Here is a 20,787-nt window from a genome sequence, read left to right as displayed (position 1 = left end):
AAAGAATCTCTACTTTCCATCTCCCCACTGGAGTTTGTGTTTGTTGATGATTGATAGATGATGCAATTTGATCTAACTAATTCTGTATATTTTGTATCCTTAAAAATTGTTGATCTTGATGCTCTCTCATTTGTTGCATAACCTCATTGAATTTCCATGTTGACATTCCAAATTGAGGACTGTTCTGTTGAAAAGAATGTGACATAGAAGATGTTGAAACCTCTTGAAACCCATATGAATTCTAGTAGGTTGGATATGGCTCAATAAATTGTCCTTGTGCATTTTCATACCTGAAATGTGAATGATCCACCCAATCAGCATTATAAGCATTATAAAATGACTCATACCTACTTTGTTGATCCATGGTTGGGTAAAATTGATACTCAGGCTGAAAATATTGACTCTCCATTCCACCTCCAAAATACTGAAAATATGGATCCATACTAAAGAAATCTCCTGTTCTTACACTACAACACTACAATCAATGTTAGAAGACTCAAAAGCATAAAGTTTCAAAAGCATTAATATATGAAGATTAAAGAACTTGACAATTCAAAAATAAGCCAACATGAAATTACAAAAAAAGATAAGCAATTAGATCAAGAAAGATTCTAACCAAGTAACCCAATCAATGCTCAATCTAAAATAAACACACACTACTAGTTATGATTCCCCAGCAACGACGCCAAAATTTTGATGTAGCCTTTTTTGCATGTCACTTGGCACTTCAAAATTAATAAAGATTGGAACCCATTGAAACTAAAGATAAGAGTTGTAGTAAGGAGTCCCAAGTCATATTTTTCCAAAGATAACTAATGAATGTGTGTGAATTCTAAAATTGATTTAAATTGAATTCTTATATCAACAAGGTTTATTAGGCATTTCCATTCAATTCTCACTTCAACTTGAATACATCTAATTCTTAAAAAAGCACTAGAACAATTTAAAATGGAATCAAAGAAATGTTGCTCTCATCTAAACATGACCCACTTCATCTCAACAAACTAGTATCAATTAAGTACCATTGAATCAAGTTCTACAACTAACCAATCATCCAATGACACCCACAATCAACTATATATCACAGAGGTTAACAATGAAAAGCTCAAGAGATTCATTCAACACTCAAGCATGAACACAGTCACATCAAATTCAATGAATTGAACAAAGGGTTTTCTAAATTCTTGAATTAAAACTAAGCACTAGTTTGTAGACACTGAAATAGAGAATTCAAAATAGAAAATAAATTACAATCTAAGCTATCAGATCTTTAGATTTGAGCAAAGGTATGACAAATGAAAAGAAAATAAGAACAAATAACATTCCACAACCCAAATTCGGAACCAAACCTCTCCTCTCTACTGTGAAACAGAGTTGCCTCTGGAAAACACCCTTCAGGCAATCACAGGAGAAGAACCAAGCTCCCAGCTAGTGCAGCCTACGATCATAGCTTCTGGGAACGCCCTTCGAGCAATCGATCAGCTGACACTCTCATCGCACGAAAAACAGATGCTGAATTCTGGGAATTGCTTAACCCGATCGATTGATCAGATTAATTCAGGTGCAACGAATGAAGTGGAAGTCAGAATGAAATTAGAAGCTTCTGGGAACACCCTTTGAGCTCCGTTGGTTTATGGAAATCACAGATTGAGGAACATCCTCTGATCTTGATTGCCGACGGGAAACATAAATCCAACTTACGGATTGGGGAACACCCTCTACCACTCTCTTACCTCGGACAACGAACGCCGAAAGCTCAGAGATCGTCGATGATCAAGAAGACTTGCTCACTGATCTGTCTTGTGGAAGGAGCATCGGGAATGAAGGATGAATAGTGGAGAATATCACGAGGAAGAAATCAAGCTCGTTGAATCACTGTAGCTTCTCACGATTTAAATCAACTTCAAATTAGATCAGATGGTCCAGAATGCTCGGATCTTGATCAACGATAAGAACATCTCATATCTGGATAAAACCTCTTGATCTTCATCTACGGCTGAGATTTAGTCCTCATTAGGTTAGATGGGTCGGATCTTCAATGGATAACTTAGATTTGCTTGGATCTTTGATGAATGGTCCATAATGCTCCAAAACTTGATCGTCTCGTTTAGCCCTAGATTTGATCGCAATTCTGATCTGATCTGATTGGGTCCATGATCCTTTTGATGCCTATAAAGAATATATAGAAATATTAGCATCAAATACCATGATAATAAACTAATTTAGAATTAAGTCTAAGATAAATGTAATGCATGAAATGTGATGTAAATATAGGTTTCATCTATGAAAACAACAACAAACCATGCATATATGAATCAAAATAGTATAGTAAAATCATGGTTATCATGGATTTACACGACCAACCTCTGCTTGCTCTCTGGAAATGTTGTACGACCATGTGGATCAATACGACCATGCTCTGGATGCTGGTGATGGGGTTTCACGGCCGTGTGGGTCACACGGCCGTGCCTTGCTCCTCATCTGGTGCTGCCACATGGTCGTGTGGATTCACACGGCTAGAGTCATCCTTTTCCTTGCTTCTTTGACATGGTCGTGTGGGCCATATGACCAATATTAGTTGCCTTCATTTGCTGTCCGGATCAACCATGAATGTCATTTTCTCTTCAAATTTGACGCCTATCAATAGAAAATGCACAAAGAGCATATCTTCGAATAAAAAGAGTAATTATGTTGAAAGTAAGACAAGGAGTATAAAAATGCAAAAATAAAGAATGCATAAAGTATGTAAATGTGCGTTAAAATATGTATAAAAGTATATATAATCTATGCACATCACACCCCCAGACTTACATCTTTATTTGTCTTCAAACAAAATGTCGCAATCTAAACTCATGTGCTTTATAATGCATCATAATCTCTAGTGCACCTTCCTAACTCTATCCACAAGTTTCATTAGTGATCATGATCATAGAGATAACTCAAGTATGACCTAAGCATAAATTTTTTGTGCATAGTACAATGAGTGACCCAAACTCTTCAAGTTTCAATCCCTGTCCTAGTCAAGTCCTCATCCAATCAAGTTCCTAATGTTCCTGGTGATAGATACTTACCTTCCACACACTTGGTTCATATTCCTTAATCCACCCAAGCTCTCAATGGCATGCTCGATATCAAGAGAAACATTGCATTTATTTCTCTAGTAACCTTACTCGGTCTCAAATTAAAGGGGTAACTTGCTAGTCTCCACTCACAACAACTATTTTTTATATCCCTTATTTATTTTTTTTACAAGTGATTGCAGGGTGCATCACTCAAGACACAAATGTACATACATGCAAATGTTGGGATATTTAATTTTTCCAAATGAGCTTACATGATTGGAGCATCATCCAGTAATCAAAATGTAGTTTAAAAACTCACCATAGGAACTAACTACTGAACAAATAAGATAAATCATGACTATTCCAATGATATCAATCATTCAAGTTCAAATAAAGTGAGAATAAGATCCTTAGGGTTAAGCCAAAACTCAAATTTATCTTCGTACAATACTTAGCTCATTTCATGCTACTTGAGATAGAGGAAAAAGGTACACTAAACATACTAGCATTATATCCAAAACTTCATGAATCAAGAAATGAACTTGCAAATAATTTTACTATTGAACAAGTTAGCAGTAGTGAGGAATGATATTCTTGGTATACCACAAAATATTTCAAAAGATAGTCAGGTGATGATAAAAAAAAACAAGCCTAGCAAACAAAAGCAAAGAAAAATGTAGGACATAAGTAAAAATTGAAAACATGCAAAGCAAAACAAGATACAGAACAAATGAAAATGCTAATAATGTAAAATAAAATGTAGAAAATTCAGTCAGGTTGTAAACACCCCCTAAGACTTAAACTCTTCACCGTCTCGATAATGTCAAAATGGAGGTAGAGGTGGGGTCAGGGAGAAGGGAAAAGGAAATAAATCATTGAACCATCGTACCTCATCCCTCACAAATTTATGATATTCAAACAACTTGTCCAAATCATCTTACAAATATCATTAAACCCCAAAAGTCTTCATTAAATTGCATTTGAGCCCTATAAGTGTTCATGAATTTAGAAATTTTGTTGCATAACTCTTTTTCATTCTTGAAACACTCTTGCAATTGCTTAAATTGTTCCTCTCCCATGCAATCCTTATTTATAAGTCATTTATTAGTTGATTTCAAGTCATTATGGATATTATCTAAAACATCACAAAGTTCATGGAAATTGAATTTAAGAAGGTCATGATTTACCGGAGGAGCGCCTCTAGGAGCTAGAGTTAAGAGGGATCTAAAGTGTTGATTTTCCAAGGTCAACCGCCAATTATCCCTAATGTGGATAGTAATTAAATCTAGATTGGGCAATCGTAAAGGGAAGTTATTTTTGATAAGGAGACTATACCCATGTCCTTCACGTCTTATCATACGGGTTGCTAAACATGACTTCAAATCTACCCCACAAGTATTTTCAATCATCTCTAGTCCATCAAGATCACACCCTAGCACTAGTGTCATACGAGTTAGCATCCCTCCCAAGAGACTGGGTGTAGTAAATGATTCCTTCCCTAATTTACTAAGTGCTTAAGGAAGAAATAACCAAAATTTATTGAAACATTTTCAACCATTGCCCATAAGCAATACAAATCAGTAAGTCTTACTATTCCTTCCTTATCCATCCTTCCAAATATAGTATTCTTAATAACCAATTGAAGATACCAAAAAATGAGATTAATAATACTAGAGGCTTTAGATGTGTGAGGTTTAAAGTGAGATTTCCCAGAAATTAATTATCAAAAGTTTAAATTTTCAAATTTAGGGAGAATTGTACATACACCATTCCTAGGAAAATCATAACATGTAGTGAAATTATCTAATGTCCATTCATAATCATTATTCAATAAGTGGAATTTTAGCTTCCCTCCTCCTTGTACATTGTCAATTATAATAGAACTTAAAATTTCTAAAACAACTCTAGGGTAAGTTGGGTATTTCATATTCATAAAGTTGTTCCAACCTACTCTTTCGAGAAGCCAATCAACATCACTTCTAAAACCTAAGATATCCAAGGTTGCATGGTCCATAAACTTAGTGTTCAAAATTGAACATTTATATAGTGAGATATCACAATGCCTTTGTTCATCATTAGAGAAAATAATACCCAAGTTGTTTGATATACCTTTGAAACATGCACTACAACAAAAACCCTCATAGACATCGGTGGAACAATAACGGTTTTAAGCTAAAACTGATGTCTTTGAGTATTTTACACCGGTTTTTCCAAAAATCGGTGTCTATGAGAGCAGATTTTCGCTCATAGACATCGATTTTTTAGGTGATGTCTATGAGCGCCTTTTTTTCGTTAATAGACACCAATTTTAACAGCAGTTTTTAAAACCCGGTGTTAATGAACCAAAATAAAATATTTTAATTTTCCCACAAGCTAAAATTTGCAACACAGTGAAGTTCCCTCCAAACCTAAACCTATATCGCGCCCCTTCCTCCGACCATCTCTCTCAGCCTAAACCTAAACCTAAACATCCGACCATCTCTCTCAACCTCATCTCCCTCTTCCCCTTCCTAGATCGACACCCCTTCCTCTCCTGATCAGGATCAAGACACGATGCCCTTGCTTCTCCGTCCAACCACACCGCATCTCCTCCAACTCCTCCCTTTGGGTGAGAAGAGGAGACCTTCTTCGCATTCTGGTAGTCCATACTTTATCTTTTCCTTTCTACTTCCTCCTGTTTTTGTGTTCGGTTCTGCACCCTTCCCATGAGGCTGCTTTCCTCCTAGAGTTGGCCAACCTCGCCACCATCTCCTTTGAGGAAGGCTACACCCAACTGTTCGGAGACTCCAACCTCATGCTTCATGGCGACGGCCGGACTGCCCACCTCTCCCTCGACCAGCGAATAGGTTCTATTAAAAGTTTTTTTTTAAAAAGAAAGGGACATCTTTGAACCTACCTTGTTCTGTGATCAGGTGCTGCATTTCCGTCGCAAGATCTCTACCTCCATGGATTCTTTAGTGCCTCCATTAAACTGCCCTCCGATTACGTGGCTGGAGTGGTGGTTGCTTTCTACATATGCTTCTGCTCTCGAGTTTAGATTTTGCAGCACTTTCCTTTACCTATTTGAAAGAAGAAGAAGAAGAAGAAGAAGAAGAAGAAGAAGGAAAAAACAAAAATAGTCTCCTCCGCCGCGATGGGCTCTGCAACGACCCTCACATCACTCTGCTACTGCTCCCTCTCCCTCTCCTCCTCTTCCCACTCGATGTTGGTGGTCCTCCTCATCTCTTCCCGTCTGCCCTCTAGGGTTTCTCCCAAAATCCCACCTTCGTCCCATCTCCGAAGATTCTTTTCCGCACTCCACCTGCCTCGACCCCCGCAGTGGGACGACCTCAAGCCGCTGGTGAGGCCTCTTTCTTTTGGAAACTTTGCGCGCAAAGGTAACTCCTTGTCTTCCATAAGATTTTGGTCTTCTTGAAAAACGAGTTCTTTGCTTGAGATTTGCGTGTTCATACCTAATTCTGGGAAGATTAGGGGTTCGGTCACGCTGATGCATTTATTTCCGGAACCCATCACTAATACTAAGCTTCATTCCGGTCTTCTTCTTCTTCTTCTTCTTCTTCTTCTTATTAAATAGTTAAATTAAGCATCTTTTGCTTTTATGTATAAATTGCTTACCTATTTGTAGCTGATTCATTCCTGCTGCTGGGTTTACTTTCTTGTTTTCATAGACTTCCACGGATGTCTAATCTACTTGCAAAATATGTTTGATGTTCTTTTACTTGTTTGGCAGAGAAAAAGGTGAAATTTTATGGTAAAATTGTTCGTGCTTCTTTATTTGGAGTGGGTTCTCCTGAAGCATTGGTTATTGGAGTGGTAGCTCTACTGGTGTTTGGCCCTAAAGGCCTAGCTGAGGCAAGTTCCTACTTTGAACAGTAGATAAATTCATCTGTACGTTGAAAATGTGGTAGAAATACATAGGAAATCCTATGAATCTTCATAAGCTAACCAATCATGATATTAACATTTCACAAAGACAAAAAGATTTATTTCATGGACACCCATTAATCTATACCCAAATGTGCCCTACAAGTTGTTACCTATTGTGTGTTACTAGATTAAAGTCGATGAAACTTCAATATATTGGTACATATAAATAAATTTTTATTGTTAAACTTTTGGCCATCTGGGAAGCATGGCTTTAGGTTTCCAGCCTACCTGATTAGTTTTGCAATTGGTATCTCTTGGTCCTGAAAGCATATAAATTATACAGTGGATATAATCACACTCTGTATCCCTTGATGGGCTAGTTATGTCATCATGCTGAATTGTGAACTCTTACTCCCTAAATTGAATACCAAATAGTTTATTTATTTTGGATTCAGTTTGCAGGTTCTGTTATATTCCTTAGTATGAGAAGCTTCGATTTGAATGGATTATCATTATGGAGGGTCACTCAAGGCACACTTGGATTAGGACTTTCAGTAGAGATTTTTAGATCAATTTTGATTTATTGTAGGAAGAATCCAAGTTAATTTTAGGTTTGGGTTAATCTTAATTGTGTTTTAATCTTATTTGAGCCTTTTTCTCATAATTTGGTTTGATTTTGATATTATTAAATTACCTTTTTGTCTTATGAGTATAAGTTTCACTGTGAGTTGAGCTAGATTGCTTTTGTTATTTTGGTGAAGTTTCATTGTGGTTGAGCTATATTGCTGTTACTATATTCACATCCAATGGCTTGAATTGTGATCTTGTTTGTATATCCACCCTATTTGTGATTAAATTTCAAATGGCATGCATTGTCTACAGAAAGAGAATTGAACCATATTGGCAAAATGCTTTTGATTTATTTTTCTCTTTTAGCTTTTTGATATTGTGAAAACAGGATGTGAATCACATATCCTTTTTAGACTTGAACATCTTGATATCAGTGATATAGGATCTTATACATAAAAAAAAAAACTACTTCTGTTTATCTGATTTAATTTGTATTGTCAAGGTACTCTGGTATGCTTGAAAAGGAGGTAAAGATTGCTTGTCTTGTCTGTCGCAACTGTTGTGATTGCAAAGCATGTTCTAGAAGTCCAGCTAAAGATGGTTATAAGGTTTACTTACTTTTAACATGCAAAGTTTTATGAACATTATTTACTTTGAGAATGTTTTGTCATGAAAGTTTCCATTTATGTAATCTTCAGGATCTTGAAATTGTTCAGGCGCGTATATACGATGAGTTTGTAGAGAAAGCAAAAGCCTGTGCCTTAAAACGCATTGTTGGAGACCCCTTTTAAAAGGGTGTTGAACAAGGTCCTCAGGTATCCTCCTTTTTCTGGCTTTGTTCTCTCTGAAAGGTAGAAACTGCCATATTTGTTTGTGTCTTAATTTATGTGCTCATACTAATTTTCATCTCATTCGATTGCTGTTTGATCATGCATAACTCGTATAAAACATGTATGAAAAAGTCGTCTAGCTTCTTAACAAAGAAGTTCTGAAACCTGTCCATATTGAGTACTTTCGTTCTTCACACATATCTCAGATTGATGAGGAGCAGTTTAGCAAGATCTTGCATTATATCAAATCGGGAATTAACAGTGGTGCTACGCTAGTAACAGGTGGAGATCGAATTGGAAACAAAGGTTATTACATTCAGTCGACCATCTTCTCTGATGTACAAGTATGGCTTAGTCCTTAAATCTATAAAGGTTTGGTAAACTCTCAATCTGCATTTGTGATGACAGTTGTGATATTTGAAATTTATAGGATGAAATAAAAATAGCACAAGATGAGATCTTCGGTCCTGTTCAATCGATCCTTAAGTTCAGGCAAGTGCAACATCTTATGCCAGTCTTCTTGATGTGTACAATATCAAGATGAAATTTTAGATTGTATTAGTCTGTCACCATAGTTCCTTTGGTGATGGTGAGGATCTTAATGAGGAGCATAGGAAGACTGAGCATGCGATAGTGATGAGTGTCTTGTCAATGTGACAACTGTCTACCTTGTTAGTCATGGATAATTAGATTGTCCGACTTGTTCTCCTCTTGGAGCTAAAGAAGACTAGCATAAGTTTAACTGCCTAGCCAATTATTGTTAAGTTAGAGACAGTTCTGTCAACTTTCATACTAGTCTAGAACTTTTATGTGCATATGCAATTTGTATCATCTTCAGGAACTGGCAAATGGTCAAAACAAGTTTAATAATAAGGAGCACACATATAGCTTGATATCTGAATTGCTTCCCTTGCTGAAACATATCTATCAAAACCAATTAAATGAGCTGGAAGTAAAGCAAGGGGATCAAGGTAAGCTTCAAAATAATTTCCTAGTTTCTTCCTCCAGTTAGATATCCTCTTGATCGATCTATCATCTAGAAGGTGGATTTTCTGGTGTACTTCTTCGAGTATATGAGCCTCACAATGAGCTTGTTAACCGGTATGTCTTCACATCTATAACACCTCTGATAATTTCGTAATTTGCTATGTTTATGAAATCATGGATATAATAACTAAATAATGTGTCCTGGCCCTGTTTCTTAGATGGTCATTTGTAAACTTGTGCCTCTATTTTGCTTTAGCAAGTTCTAATTTTTAAGTCATATTCTGTTCTTTGTTATCATCTCATTATGCATTAAAATGTTCACTTGATTGATATTGTTTTCTTTTCTTGTTTCCCCCTTGGAACCAGTAAGTATTGCAGGACTTCACTAGTGGATTTTCACAAAAGCTGCTCAAATTTCTCTTACAAACTTTGCTTAGATTGTTACGGAAAATAGTAAAGGGAACTGCTTCTCAGACACATGCAATTGATTCCTCCAAGGCTGGTAGGAGATAGAGGGCAAAGAAGTATGTCATCAGAAAAATTGTTGGGAAAAGAGGGAGACGTTCCACGGGTTAATTGCTGGTAGGTGACAGATTCTGATTCTCATAATTTAATGTAGCCTCAGCTTGATTTTTGACTCACGATGTTCTACCTTGATGTGTTGTTAAAAGAATGTTCTACCTTGATTCTGATATCTATTAGCTTTTGATGTAAAAAGAATGTTTGTATATTTTATGGATACTGTTGTAAGAAGAATATTTATGTAATTTGTGAATATTTGTGCATTTTATGGATACTATTGAATGAAGAATATTTATGTAATTTGTGAATATTTGTGTATTTTTTTTTGTTACTGTCAGTTTTTCACTGTTTCAGAAATCAAATTTGTGTTGTTAAAAAATACTGATATTACATCGGTTTTCCACCGCTGCAAAATCGGTGTCATTAACCGCTGCCAAAATTGGTGTTATTAACATATAATATTACATCGGTTTTACACCGTTGATGAAACAGTGTCGTTAAGTGATACTACACCGGTTAATAATCGATTCGAACACTGGTGTCGTTAAGTAATAGTACACCGATTTTAACCCGATGTCTAAAATGACAGACCTTTTACAGCGCCTTTATAGACATCGGTCAAAAATGTAATAGACACCGGTGGAAAACCGATGTCTATGAGGGTTTTTGTTGTAGTGATGAGTTCCTTTCTTTTAAAGTGAGCATCTTCTCTTTCCCTTTTCTTGTTGGTGTAGTATCCTTGATTGGAGTTGACATTGTAGGCACTAGAGAAGTTGAGCTTTGAAGAGATAGGATGAGGAGGGTGGAAGGGAGGAATCTAGGGCTTTTGGGAGGAAAAGGGAATGAAATAGAGGGGAAGAAGAGGGAGCATGCGGCAGGCATGCCCATGTGGCTGATACACCCCAGTGCCCTAGCTTATTAACCCTGGCCTAGGTCATATCCGCTCCACACGAGCTTGTTCTTCCTTTCTTCACATGGCCGTGTCAGTGCCACGGCCACATTCTTCTTCTCCTCGGGTATTTCTGCACGGCCGTGTCATTTGACATGGCCACTTTCTTCTTCTCCTCGATTGGTTTCACATGGACGTGTGTGCCACACAATCGAGTTCTTTTCTTCCCCTGTTGAGCTCACACAGCCATGTGTGTCACACGACCATATGCTTCCCCTTTTCTATATATATCACACGGTCTATTCTGTAAGGTCCAGAAATGCTGAATTTTTCTCCTTTCTGATTTCTCCAACACCTCCACACCCATGAAATGATCATGGTCAGTCCATGGAGGTAATATACAACCTGAAAGAAACCTTGGGTTGCCTCCCAAAAAGCGCTTGTTTAAAGTCTTTAGCTCGACCAATATGAGTTCATTTTGGAGGGTGCGGCTCGGAAAAGTATAACTTTTGACTACCTTATACCTGTATACCATGGAGATATCCTTTTAAGTATTGCCCATCCACATTAATGACACTGAGTTCTTCATTCCAAATATCCACCACTCCAAAAAGATAAACCTTTTTGACTTTGAACAGGCTTGCCCATTGTGATTCTAGCTTCCTCGTAAAAAGTTTTAACGTTGAATTAAATAGTAGGACTAGGTCTCCTTCCTTGAAATCCTTGCATAGTATATATTAATCATGTCGTTTCTTTGTTCTTTCTTTATAGGATTTGGCATGCTCATAAGCATCCATTCTTAATTCATCGAGTTCATTTAATTGGAGCTTCCATTTTTCTCCTGCTCCCTTGAGATCCATGTTATGCTTTTTAATTACCCAGTAGACTTTATGTTCCAATTCAACAGGAAGATGACATGGCTTTCCATAGACTAGCCGAAATGGGGTCATACCAATTGGAGTTTTATAAGTTGTATTGTATGCCCATAAAGCATCCTCTAGCTTCAATGACCAGCCTTTTCGTGAAGTAGGAACTATTTTCTCTAATATAACTTTAATTTCTCGATTAGAGATCTCCACTTCCCCATTAGTTTGTGGATGGTACAACGTTGCCACTCTATGATTCACCCCATATTTCTTGAATAAATTTTCAAACTATTTTTCTATAAAATGCGACCCTCCATCGCTAATAACTACTCTAGGTATGCCAAATTGCGAAAAGATCACCTTCTTGAGCAATTTAATGATTGTCCTTGCGTCACTTTTAGGAGAAGCTATAGCCTCTACCAATTTTGACACATAGTCCACTGCTACTAAAATAAACTTGTTTCCACACACCGAAGGAAAAGGTCCCATGGAATCTATCCCCCATACATTAAATAACTCAACTCAAGAATGTAGTTTAGTGGCATCTTGTTTATCTTAGTGATGCTTCCAGTCTTTTGGCATTGATCACAAGATTGTACAAATTCTCGTGTATCTTTAAATAGATTTGGCCAAATAAATCCTGCTTGTTAGATCCTTGCAGCCATTTTTGAAATCCCCAGATGCCCTCCATAAGATGAAGAATGGCAATCGAACAAAATGTCCTTCACTTCTTCCTCAGGCACACATCTTTGATAGATTGCATAATTGCATTTCTTATACAAAAATGGTTCATCCCAAACATAATACTTGATGTCTAAAAAAAAAAATTCTTTGCTATCTGGTAAGATTTGGGGGTAGAACTCCACTCGTAAGATAATTAACAAGGTCGACAAACCAAGGTGTATTTACATAAGTTACTGCCAGAAGGTGTTCATCCGGAAAAATATCATTAATAGGTGCATCAAATTATGCATCCTTTTGTCCATTTTATCATGCTCGAGATAGGTGATCTGCCACTACATTTTTTTACCCCTTTCTTATCTCTGATCTCTAAATTAAATTCTTGAAGAAGCAAGATCCATCTAATAAGCAGTGGTTTGGCATCTTTCTTGCTAAGCAAGTCTCGAATAGCAGCATGATCAGTATACACTATCACTTTTGAACCTATTAGGTAGGATCTGAACTTGTCAAATGCAAAGACTACTGCCAGAAATTCTTTTTCTGTAGTAGAATAATTGACTTGTGTTGTATCTAATGTCTTGCTTGCATAGTGGATTGCATGCAAAATCTTATTCTTTCATTTCCCTAAAACTGCTCCTATTGCAAAGTCACTAGTGTCACACATAATTTCAAATGGAAGCTTCGAGTCTGGGGCTTGAATTACTGGGGCTATAATAAGAGTATTTTTTATCTTTTTGAAGGTCCATACAGTAATCATCAAAATAGGATTCGACATCCTAAATTAACAAATTGTTAATGGCTTGGAGATTATTGAAAAATCCTTTACAAAGCGCCTATAGAATCTAGCATTCCCCAAGAAACTTCTAACTCCTTTTACATTAATTGGCGGAGGTAATTCCTCTATCACTTCTACCTTGGCTTGATCTACCTCAATCCCATGTTCTGATACCTTGTGTCCTAAGACAATTCCTTCTTTAACCATGAAATGATATTTTTTCCAATTTAATACCAAATTTACATCTTCACACCTCTGAAGGACTGTAGAAAGGTTTAGTAAGCTGGTGTCATATCATTTCCATAAATTGAGAAATCATCCATAAATACCTCCATGATTTTCTATGTTAGATCTGAAAAAAATACCATCATGCATCTTTGAAAGGTAGCAGGGGCATTACAGAGTCCGAACAACATGCATTGATAAGCAAAAGTTTTATAGGGACATGTAAAAGTAGTCTTTTCTTGATTTTAGGGGTGAATTGGAATCTGAAAGAATCCCGAATAGCCATCCAAGTAATAGAAATAAGAGTGTTTTACTAATCTTTTAAGCATCTCATCAATAAATGATAGGGGGAAATGATCCTTCCTAGTTTCCTTATTTAATTTCCTGTAATCAATACACATTCGTCATCCTGTGACTGTTCATGTTGGGACCAATTTATTATTTTCATTTTTGATTACAATTATTCCTCCTCTTTTTGGAACCACAGGCATTGGACTCACCCACTCACTATCAGAAATAGGATAAATGATACCGGCATCAGAAGCTTTTGCGCCTCTTTCTTTACCACCTCTTTCAAGTTCATGTTTAATCTTCTTTGATGTTCGATTGAATTTTTATATCCTTCCTGAAGTAGAATTCTATGCATACAAAGGGAGGGACTAATTTCTTTAATATCATCAATGGTGTACCCAATTGCTTTTCTATACAACCTTGCTCGTCAATCAATTTTTGTGTTTCCAGTTCAGTTAAATTTGCATTGATTATAATTGGTAAAGTAGAATCCAGACTAAGGAATGCATATTTGAGGTTGGCCGGTAGTGGTTTTAACTCCAGTTGAGGTGGCATGATTTCCAGCAAAGTTGGATTTTTCTCCAGCAACATTGTTTCTTCTTTTGCTGTCTCTTTCCCTATAGTTTCCTTAGCTTCAAAATCCTTTTCTTCATCTTCTTTATCATTAAAGTTATCTTCTTCACATGAAACATTTCCATATTTCTCTATAATAGGATCAGCCAAATCCCTTTTCTAAACAATTGTGATAAAGATTCACCACACCAAGGGAATAAAGCTTGGAGATTCTTTTTATTCAAATTGATGTCTTCCTTGGAACAATTTTAAATTTCGCTATCTTCATTCTCTTGTTTATTATCTCCTTTTGGTCCCTCATCATTTCCTTCTTCTTTGTCTTCAAATGCACTTAATGAGAGAGTTATTAGATTTTGTCCTGACCAATCATTAAGATTTCATATTATCTGATAGATTATTTCATGTGCCTCATCCAAGCTTTTCTTCATGAAAGATCCTTTAGATGCCAAATCTAACTGACTCTTATTTTGGAAAGAAAGCCCAATATAGAATAAGTGTATAATCAATCATTTCTCAATACCATGATGTGGACATTGATGTAAAAGAGATAATCAATCCTCTCTGATAAGTTGCCTAAAATGCAAAATTTGATTTCTCAAATATATGGTCTTCCTTGGGGGAAAATATTTGTTTAGAAATTTATGATCTAACTCACCCCAAGTTCGGATACTTCTGGGCTGCAAGGTATTGAACCAATCCTTTGCAACATTTTTAAGACTGAAAGGAAAAGCCATAAGTTGTAAAGAATCAGATGGAATCCCCTCGTATTTCAATGTGTTGCAATATTTGTGAAACTCCATGAGATGTGAATAGGGATTCTTCGAATCTAATCCTCCAAACTGCTCCTCTTGAATCTTGGACATAAAAGATGGGCTAAGCATAAAATTCTTTACTTGAATCTCTGGCTAAACAATGGGCCTTAATTCTTGGGCAGACTTTGGAGCTCCATTGTCTTTCAATGGTCTCAACGCCATATTTATCTGACCAAACTAGAGATGCAGGTAGGATTGAACAACACTAGAATGCAATCAACAAGAAAGAAAATTGTAGATAAATAAATAAGAAATGCAAGATGAAATTGCACAGACAATAAAATTTTTTGAGATTAGTTTTCAAGTATGAAATAGAAAAGAAAAGAAAAGTTTAGTTTAACTCAAATGATTAACGCTAATGTTATAAGCGTAGTCCCCGGCAACAACACCAAAAAGCTTGTTATGATCCCGTAAGTGCATGGTTTCATCGTCAATAATAAAAGACATCGAACCCATAGGGACTAGTTATAAGCACTAGAGATGTCTCACAAAGAATTAGCTAAACAATCAACTAGTATAAGAAATATGTCAAGTAAAGAAGAAAAGCATAGATATAGAAAAGTAAATGAGGAACTTGGTTTTTGTGAGTGTTCTAGGAGTTCAGTTTCATTGTACTATTTATCAATGTAACATAATTCACCAATTCATATCCTCAGTTAACATGCATTTGTAGGAAGTCGCCGGTTCTCTCCTGTAGAAGACAACCGGTAAGAGACCTAGATCGACATCACTAGCAATCAAATAGATATGATTCTCATGAAGTCCATTAGTGGGTCTGCCTGTCACTAGAATCCCTCGGTCATACAACTTAGAAACACATACTCTACTCAATATACATAGTGATGAAGGTAATAATTACATTCATCTATCCCACCTCCTTGTAGAGACTTGCTTTACCTTTCAAGATGACACCCTAGACGTCTGTTAGCGGGACTATCTGTCACTAGCATCCCTCGGTCACAATCTAGGGAATCCCTCTATGGGAACCACAAGAACACACACAAACATCCAATCAAACATGATAATTAAGTACAAACACAAAAATTCACATAAGATCAAATAGATACAAAGCACCCTTGCATCATTTGAATAGGAAATTGGCATATCCATGAGTTCTTACATCAAATCATACCACAACTACTCCCTTAATCCTAGAACAAAGGATCTACTCCATGGCACTAAGATAGAGATCCAAAGACATATAGATCATAAGCATTCAAATCCCAAATTGAGGAGAAGAGAAGAGAAATGCTTATCTAATGACGTTGAGTGATCTTTGGATCCAATCCAAAACTTCTGGATTTGATACGGAGATGGATATGGCATCGGATCGTCGGATGAAAGTCAGAGAAAGTGAGAATTGGCACCAAGATGGATCTCCACAAGGAGGGAGCCTTCCTCCCCAAGAAAGGGGGAGAAACCCCCTTTTATAGAGCTAGGCACGAGTACCACACGACCCGTGGCACGACCATGTGGATTCCACACGACCTCCTTGTTTCTGCTATCTGCCAGGGTGACACGACCATGTGGATCATTCGGACGTATTCTGCTTTGGCTCTGAATGAGCTACACGACCTTGTGGATTCACACGACCATATTCTTTTTCTCTACTACTTTGGCCACACGGTCGTGCGGGTCACATGACCAAGGTCTTCTTGCTTTCTGGACATGCTGCACGACCGTGTAGATCTACACGGCCAACCTCTGCTTACCCTCTGGAAATGTTGTATGGTCGTGTGGATCTACAAGGTCATGCTCTGGATGCTGCTGATGGGGTTGCACGACCATGTGGGTCACACAGTCGTGCCTTACTCCTCTGGTGTTGTCACACGAATGTGTGGATTCACATGGCCAGAGTCATCCTTCTCCTTACTTCTTTGACATGGTCGTGTGGGTCATACGACCAATATCAGTTGCCTTCGTTTGGGGTCCGGATCAACCATGAACTACATTTTATCTTCGAATTTCACTCCTGACAATAGAAAATGCACTAAGAGCAGATCTCCAAACAAGAAAAAGTAATTATGCTGAAAGTAAGACAAGGATTATAAAAATGCATAACCAAAGCATGCGTAAAGTATATGAATGTGCATTAAAACATGCATAAAAATGTATATATTCTATGCACATCAAAACCCGAGGCTACAATGAAAAATGGTTGATCTACCGCTCTAAAGCTAAGCCTACTATGAATAAAGATGATCGACGAATATAACGTCACTAATTGGTTGTTCATGGAGCAACACTTAAGAAAATTTTCACAAAAACGGTAAGTGGTTCATAGTCCTACTCGAAGCAAAGCGAAGATCAATGCATAAAAGGAAAAGTATGCCGAACATGCGATCTTCCATTAGCACCAAGAAAAATTCTTAGGAGCAATACAAAATGAGACAAGATTCGCAGGAGTCGGTTCACTCGAGGTAATCAACACATCGTCTGGCGGCGACTCAGTCATCTTGTCTCAGCTGATGACCTTATTTATCTGAGTGGTCGGGATATAGCCACCGCCCTTCAACCGGTTGAGCGCCCCATCGATGGTAAGGTTGAAGAGATGGAGTGTTTGGTCGGTAAGCTGGTCATTGAAGGCGTCCGAGCGGAGGTAGTCCCTCTTCATGAGCTCTAACTGGTTGGACTCAACACCCTGATAAACCTCGAGGGCCACTTGGGATGCTTCCAGATCTGCCTTCAACTTGGCCAGCTCCTCATCCTTTACGACAAGCTAGGTCTTCATGGTAGAGCACTCAGTCGATCGACCCTCCCGCTCAGCATTTAGGGAGGCCTCCGCCTCCTTCAAACTCTAAGCCAACACCCAAAATTTATTATTCTTGATTTCCAAATCCTTGATAGCTCATAGCTTCTTGGTGTTGGCCGAGTGGATCTTCGCTTCAAAGGAGGTGGCCCGCTTGTTGAGCCTCGCCAGCTACCTTGCCTGCTCGGCACTCTTGCCCTTTTCTACCTCCAATAGCTCGGAGCTCCTCTGCAAGTCGGCCTTTAATTGGGCCACTTTGGTGCTCATCTGCTCCAAGCGTGCCTATGAAGCAGACGATTGGCCGCTCAGAGTACGCAACTACTGGACTTCGTACTCCAAATAGGCGAGCCTATGGCACATGACCAGGATCTCCACCCAGAATTGTAGCAACAGAAAAATTGTAAAGTGCCGAATAGATAAAAAGTAAATGCAAAAGCAGCGTACATACCCCAGTGGACATCTTGGTGTGATGTTACAAACTGCAAGTGCACGGGTTCATCGTTAGTAATAAAAAGATATCAAACCCACAGGAATTGTTGATTAAGCACTAGTTAACTTTGAACGATGAATTATCTAGACAAATGAAAGGTTTGTTGAGAAAGAGAGTAAGTATGAAAAAGGTTAAGGAGAAGGAGAGAGAATAAATAAGAGAGTGAAGTTGGATTTGGGGATGGAAAGATGCTAGGATTTTGCTTTCACCATGATGCTAGTTAATGTCCCTATGCATTATTCATATCCTTAACTCCATATTTACATTCATGTAGAGATTCTAATCAAAATCTGGCACAATCCCGCACAGGTTGCACCGGAGAGTCTACTCGAGTCCTAACGCCATTAAGTAAAGAAACAACTCTAGAAAGTCTGGTTAAAGGGTTACCCTCTATCACAGGGCTCCCGGTCATACATTCCTAGAGTTATCTAATGTACTTCCTGTTGGGATTTTCGGGCCGCGAAAACCGCTTTTCGCATCGCGGAAACCCCGAATCTCCCTAGCCAACGGATCCGTGCGAAGAATAAAATTTTTCGAAAAACTACGAGTACGAGTTTACCTAGATCTACACTTAGATCTACAAGGGAAAAAGGTTATACCTTTGAAGCGAAGCCCTTCGCGTTCCCGCTCGTCCAAATGGTGCCGGATCTCGAAGTTGTTAACGTAGACAACTCTCTATATGTATCCACACAAAGAACTCAATGGAGAGAGAGCCTTAGAGTGTGCTAGCACTCCAAAGGGTCTCGGCAATGGTAGAGGAGGAGAGGGAGAGGGAGAGCTTGAGGAAGAGAATGAAGTGAATGTGCCCTTGAATGAAAAATTCATTCCATCCCCTCACAATAGTGGCCGGCCACTTTCAAAAAGTGTAACCCCCATTTCCAAATTAAGTGCAATTAATGTGGAGCCATTAAAGTGAAGAATTGTAACCTCCATGAGGTGGCATCTCACTTAAGTAACGATGATGATGTAGAGCATCATCATTGGTCCACATCTTGCCAACTCACTAATGATGTGGCAAAAAGTCAAGTCAAACTTGACTTTTCCTCTTCCTCTCAAGTCAAGTCAAACTTGACTTAATCTCTCTCATGGTTGATCTAATCCAACCATTTAATTCAAGCCAATTTAATATAATGAATCTAATTCATTTAATTAAATTGATTCAATGAGTCATAATCTAAATTAGACTCATTGAACACATGAATCAACTTGAGTCCAACTCAATTAGCCCAATTAGGATTACTCTTAATCCAATTTGATTCATCAAATGAATCTAATCCTTTTGGTTCATCATATGAACCTAATCTCCATCTATTTGTCCTTAGTGTGTGACCCTACAGGTTCTTGTAACGTTGGCAATGCCCTAAACCCATTTAAGAGCATAAGTAATGAGCGGTATCTAGCAACACATCATTACTACCCAAGTTACAAGAATGTTGAGATCCAACATCACCTTGTGACTACTAATTGTGACTCCTCACAAAATATGACAAGTGTCCTTCTATCATAGACATCTAGATTGATCAATGTGAGGCATAGACCATGTCATGCTCTGATCAATCTAAATCTTGAACTCCAAGTAGACTCACTAAACTAAATGAGCTTAATATCTCATATTGACTCATTTGGGCATGGCCATGCACTTCGTGGTCTCACTCTATCAAGAATACCGATGTCTCTCCCGTCATATAGGAGGGATAGATCCCATCTACATCACTCACATCCCTCCGCATAATTTGTTACATACCCAGTAATCGCCTTTATAGTCCACCCAATTACGGGTGACGTTTGATGAAACCAAAGTACATAACTCCTTATGTAGGGAACCATGGTGACTTCAGGTCTAAGGACTAGTAGTCATACTAATAGCCACATGAGAAAGTATATGACACTCATATAACGATCCATGATACTTCCTCATGGCGGGTCATTCAGTATACATTCTCTAATGCATACCCATGTGTCAACTTGATATCTCTATATCCATGACTTGTGAGATCAAGTCATCGAGTTGACCTACATGCTAGTCTTATTGTATTAACATTGTCCCTGAATGTTAATACTCGACTAGGAATGATTAAGAGTAGTGTTCCCTATATCATCTCACTATCGGTTCAGCTAACCGATTGATATAGGTAAGAACCTTCTACTCAAGGATGTTATTATACTTAGTTTATTTGGCACCAATACAAGTAAGTATAATAACCAAAAACCAAATACCTATATTTATATAGAATATGATACAACAAGTCCATAATACAATCATCAAATGATTGGATCTAGGGCTCTAGCTAACAATCTCCCACTAGCACTAGTGCCAATCAGTGTAGGCTCTAAGCCCCAATGACCTAGTGTGACCATCATGCTTCCTCTGTGCCAAAGCCTTGGTCAAGGGATCTGTGATGTTAGCCTCTGTGGGTACTCTGCAAATCTTCACATCTCCTCTCTCGATAATCTCTCGAATGAGATGGAAGCGCCGTAGTATGTGTTTGGTCCGCTGGTGTGAGCGAGGTTCCTTCGCCTGTGTTATAGCTCCATTGTGTTGGGTTTTTCGGGCCGCGAAAACCGCTTTTCGCGTCGCGGAAACCTCGAATCACCCAA

The 20,787-nt window shown here is 37.9% G+C and overlaps 1 protein-coding gene and 1 long non-coding RNA gene across 2 annotated transcripts; both read left to right on the top strand.

Moving 5' to 3' along the window:
* Positions 1-6,195: 6,195 nt before the first annotated feature.
* Positions 6,196-6,938, top strand: LOC121979567 (sec-independent protein translocase protein TATB, chloroplastic-like). Its single transcript, XM_042531563.1, has 2 exons — positions 6,196-6,439; positions 6,793-6,938. The coding sequence occupies exons 1-2, from the start codon at positions 6,196-6,198 to the stop codon at positions 6,936-6,938; spliced, it is 390 nt and encodes a 129-aa protein (XP_042387497.1).
* Positions 6,939-7,843: 905 nt separating this feature from the next.
* On the top strand, positions 7,844-8,867 carry LOC121982820. The gene is made up of 4 exons (XR_006112273.1): positions 7,844-8,107; positions 8,198-8,314; positions 8,536-8,673; positions 8,760-8,867. It is a non-coding gene; the product is annotated as an uncharacterized LOC121982820 (long non-coding RNA).
* Positions 8,868-20,787: the final 11,920 nt, after the last annotated feature.

This window comes from Zingiber officinale, chromosome 5A (genome assembly GCF_018446385.1).
Source record: "Zingiber officinale cultivar Zhangliang chromosome 5A, Zo_v1.1, whole genome shotgun sequence".
NCBI classification, from domain to species: Eukaryota; Viridiplantae; Streptophyta; class Magnoliopsida; order Zingiberales; family Zingiberaceae; genus Zingiber; species Zingiber officinale.
This window is presented reverse-complemented; position numbering and strand designations above follow the sequence as displayed.

What these genes read in the sequence shown, in the direction of transcription:
- LOC121979567 (XM_042531563.1), top strand. Translation starts at nt 6,196, where the DNA reads ATGGGCTCTGCAACGACCCTCACATCACTCTGCTACTGCTCCCTCTCC. An exon ending in TGGAAACTTTGCGCGCAAAG is followed by an intron (nt 6,440 to 6,792) that starts GTAACTCCTTGT and finishes CTTGTTTGGCAG; the next exon opens with AGAAAAAGGTGAAATTTTAT.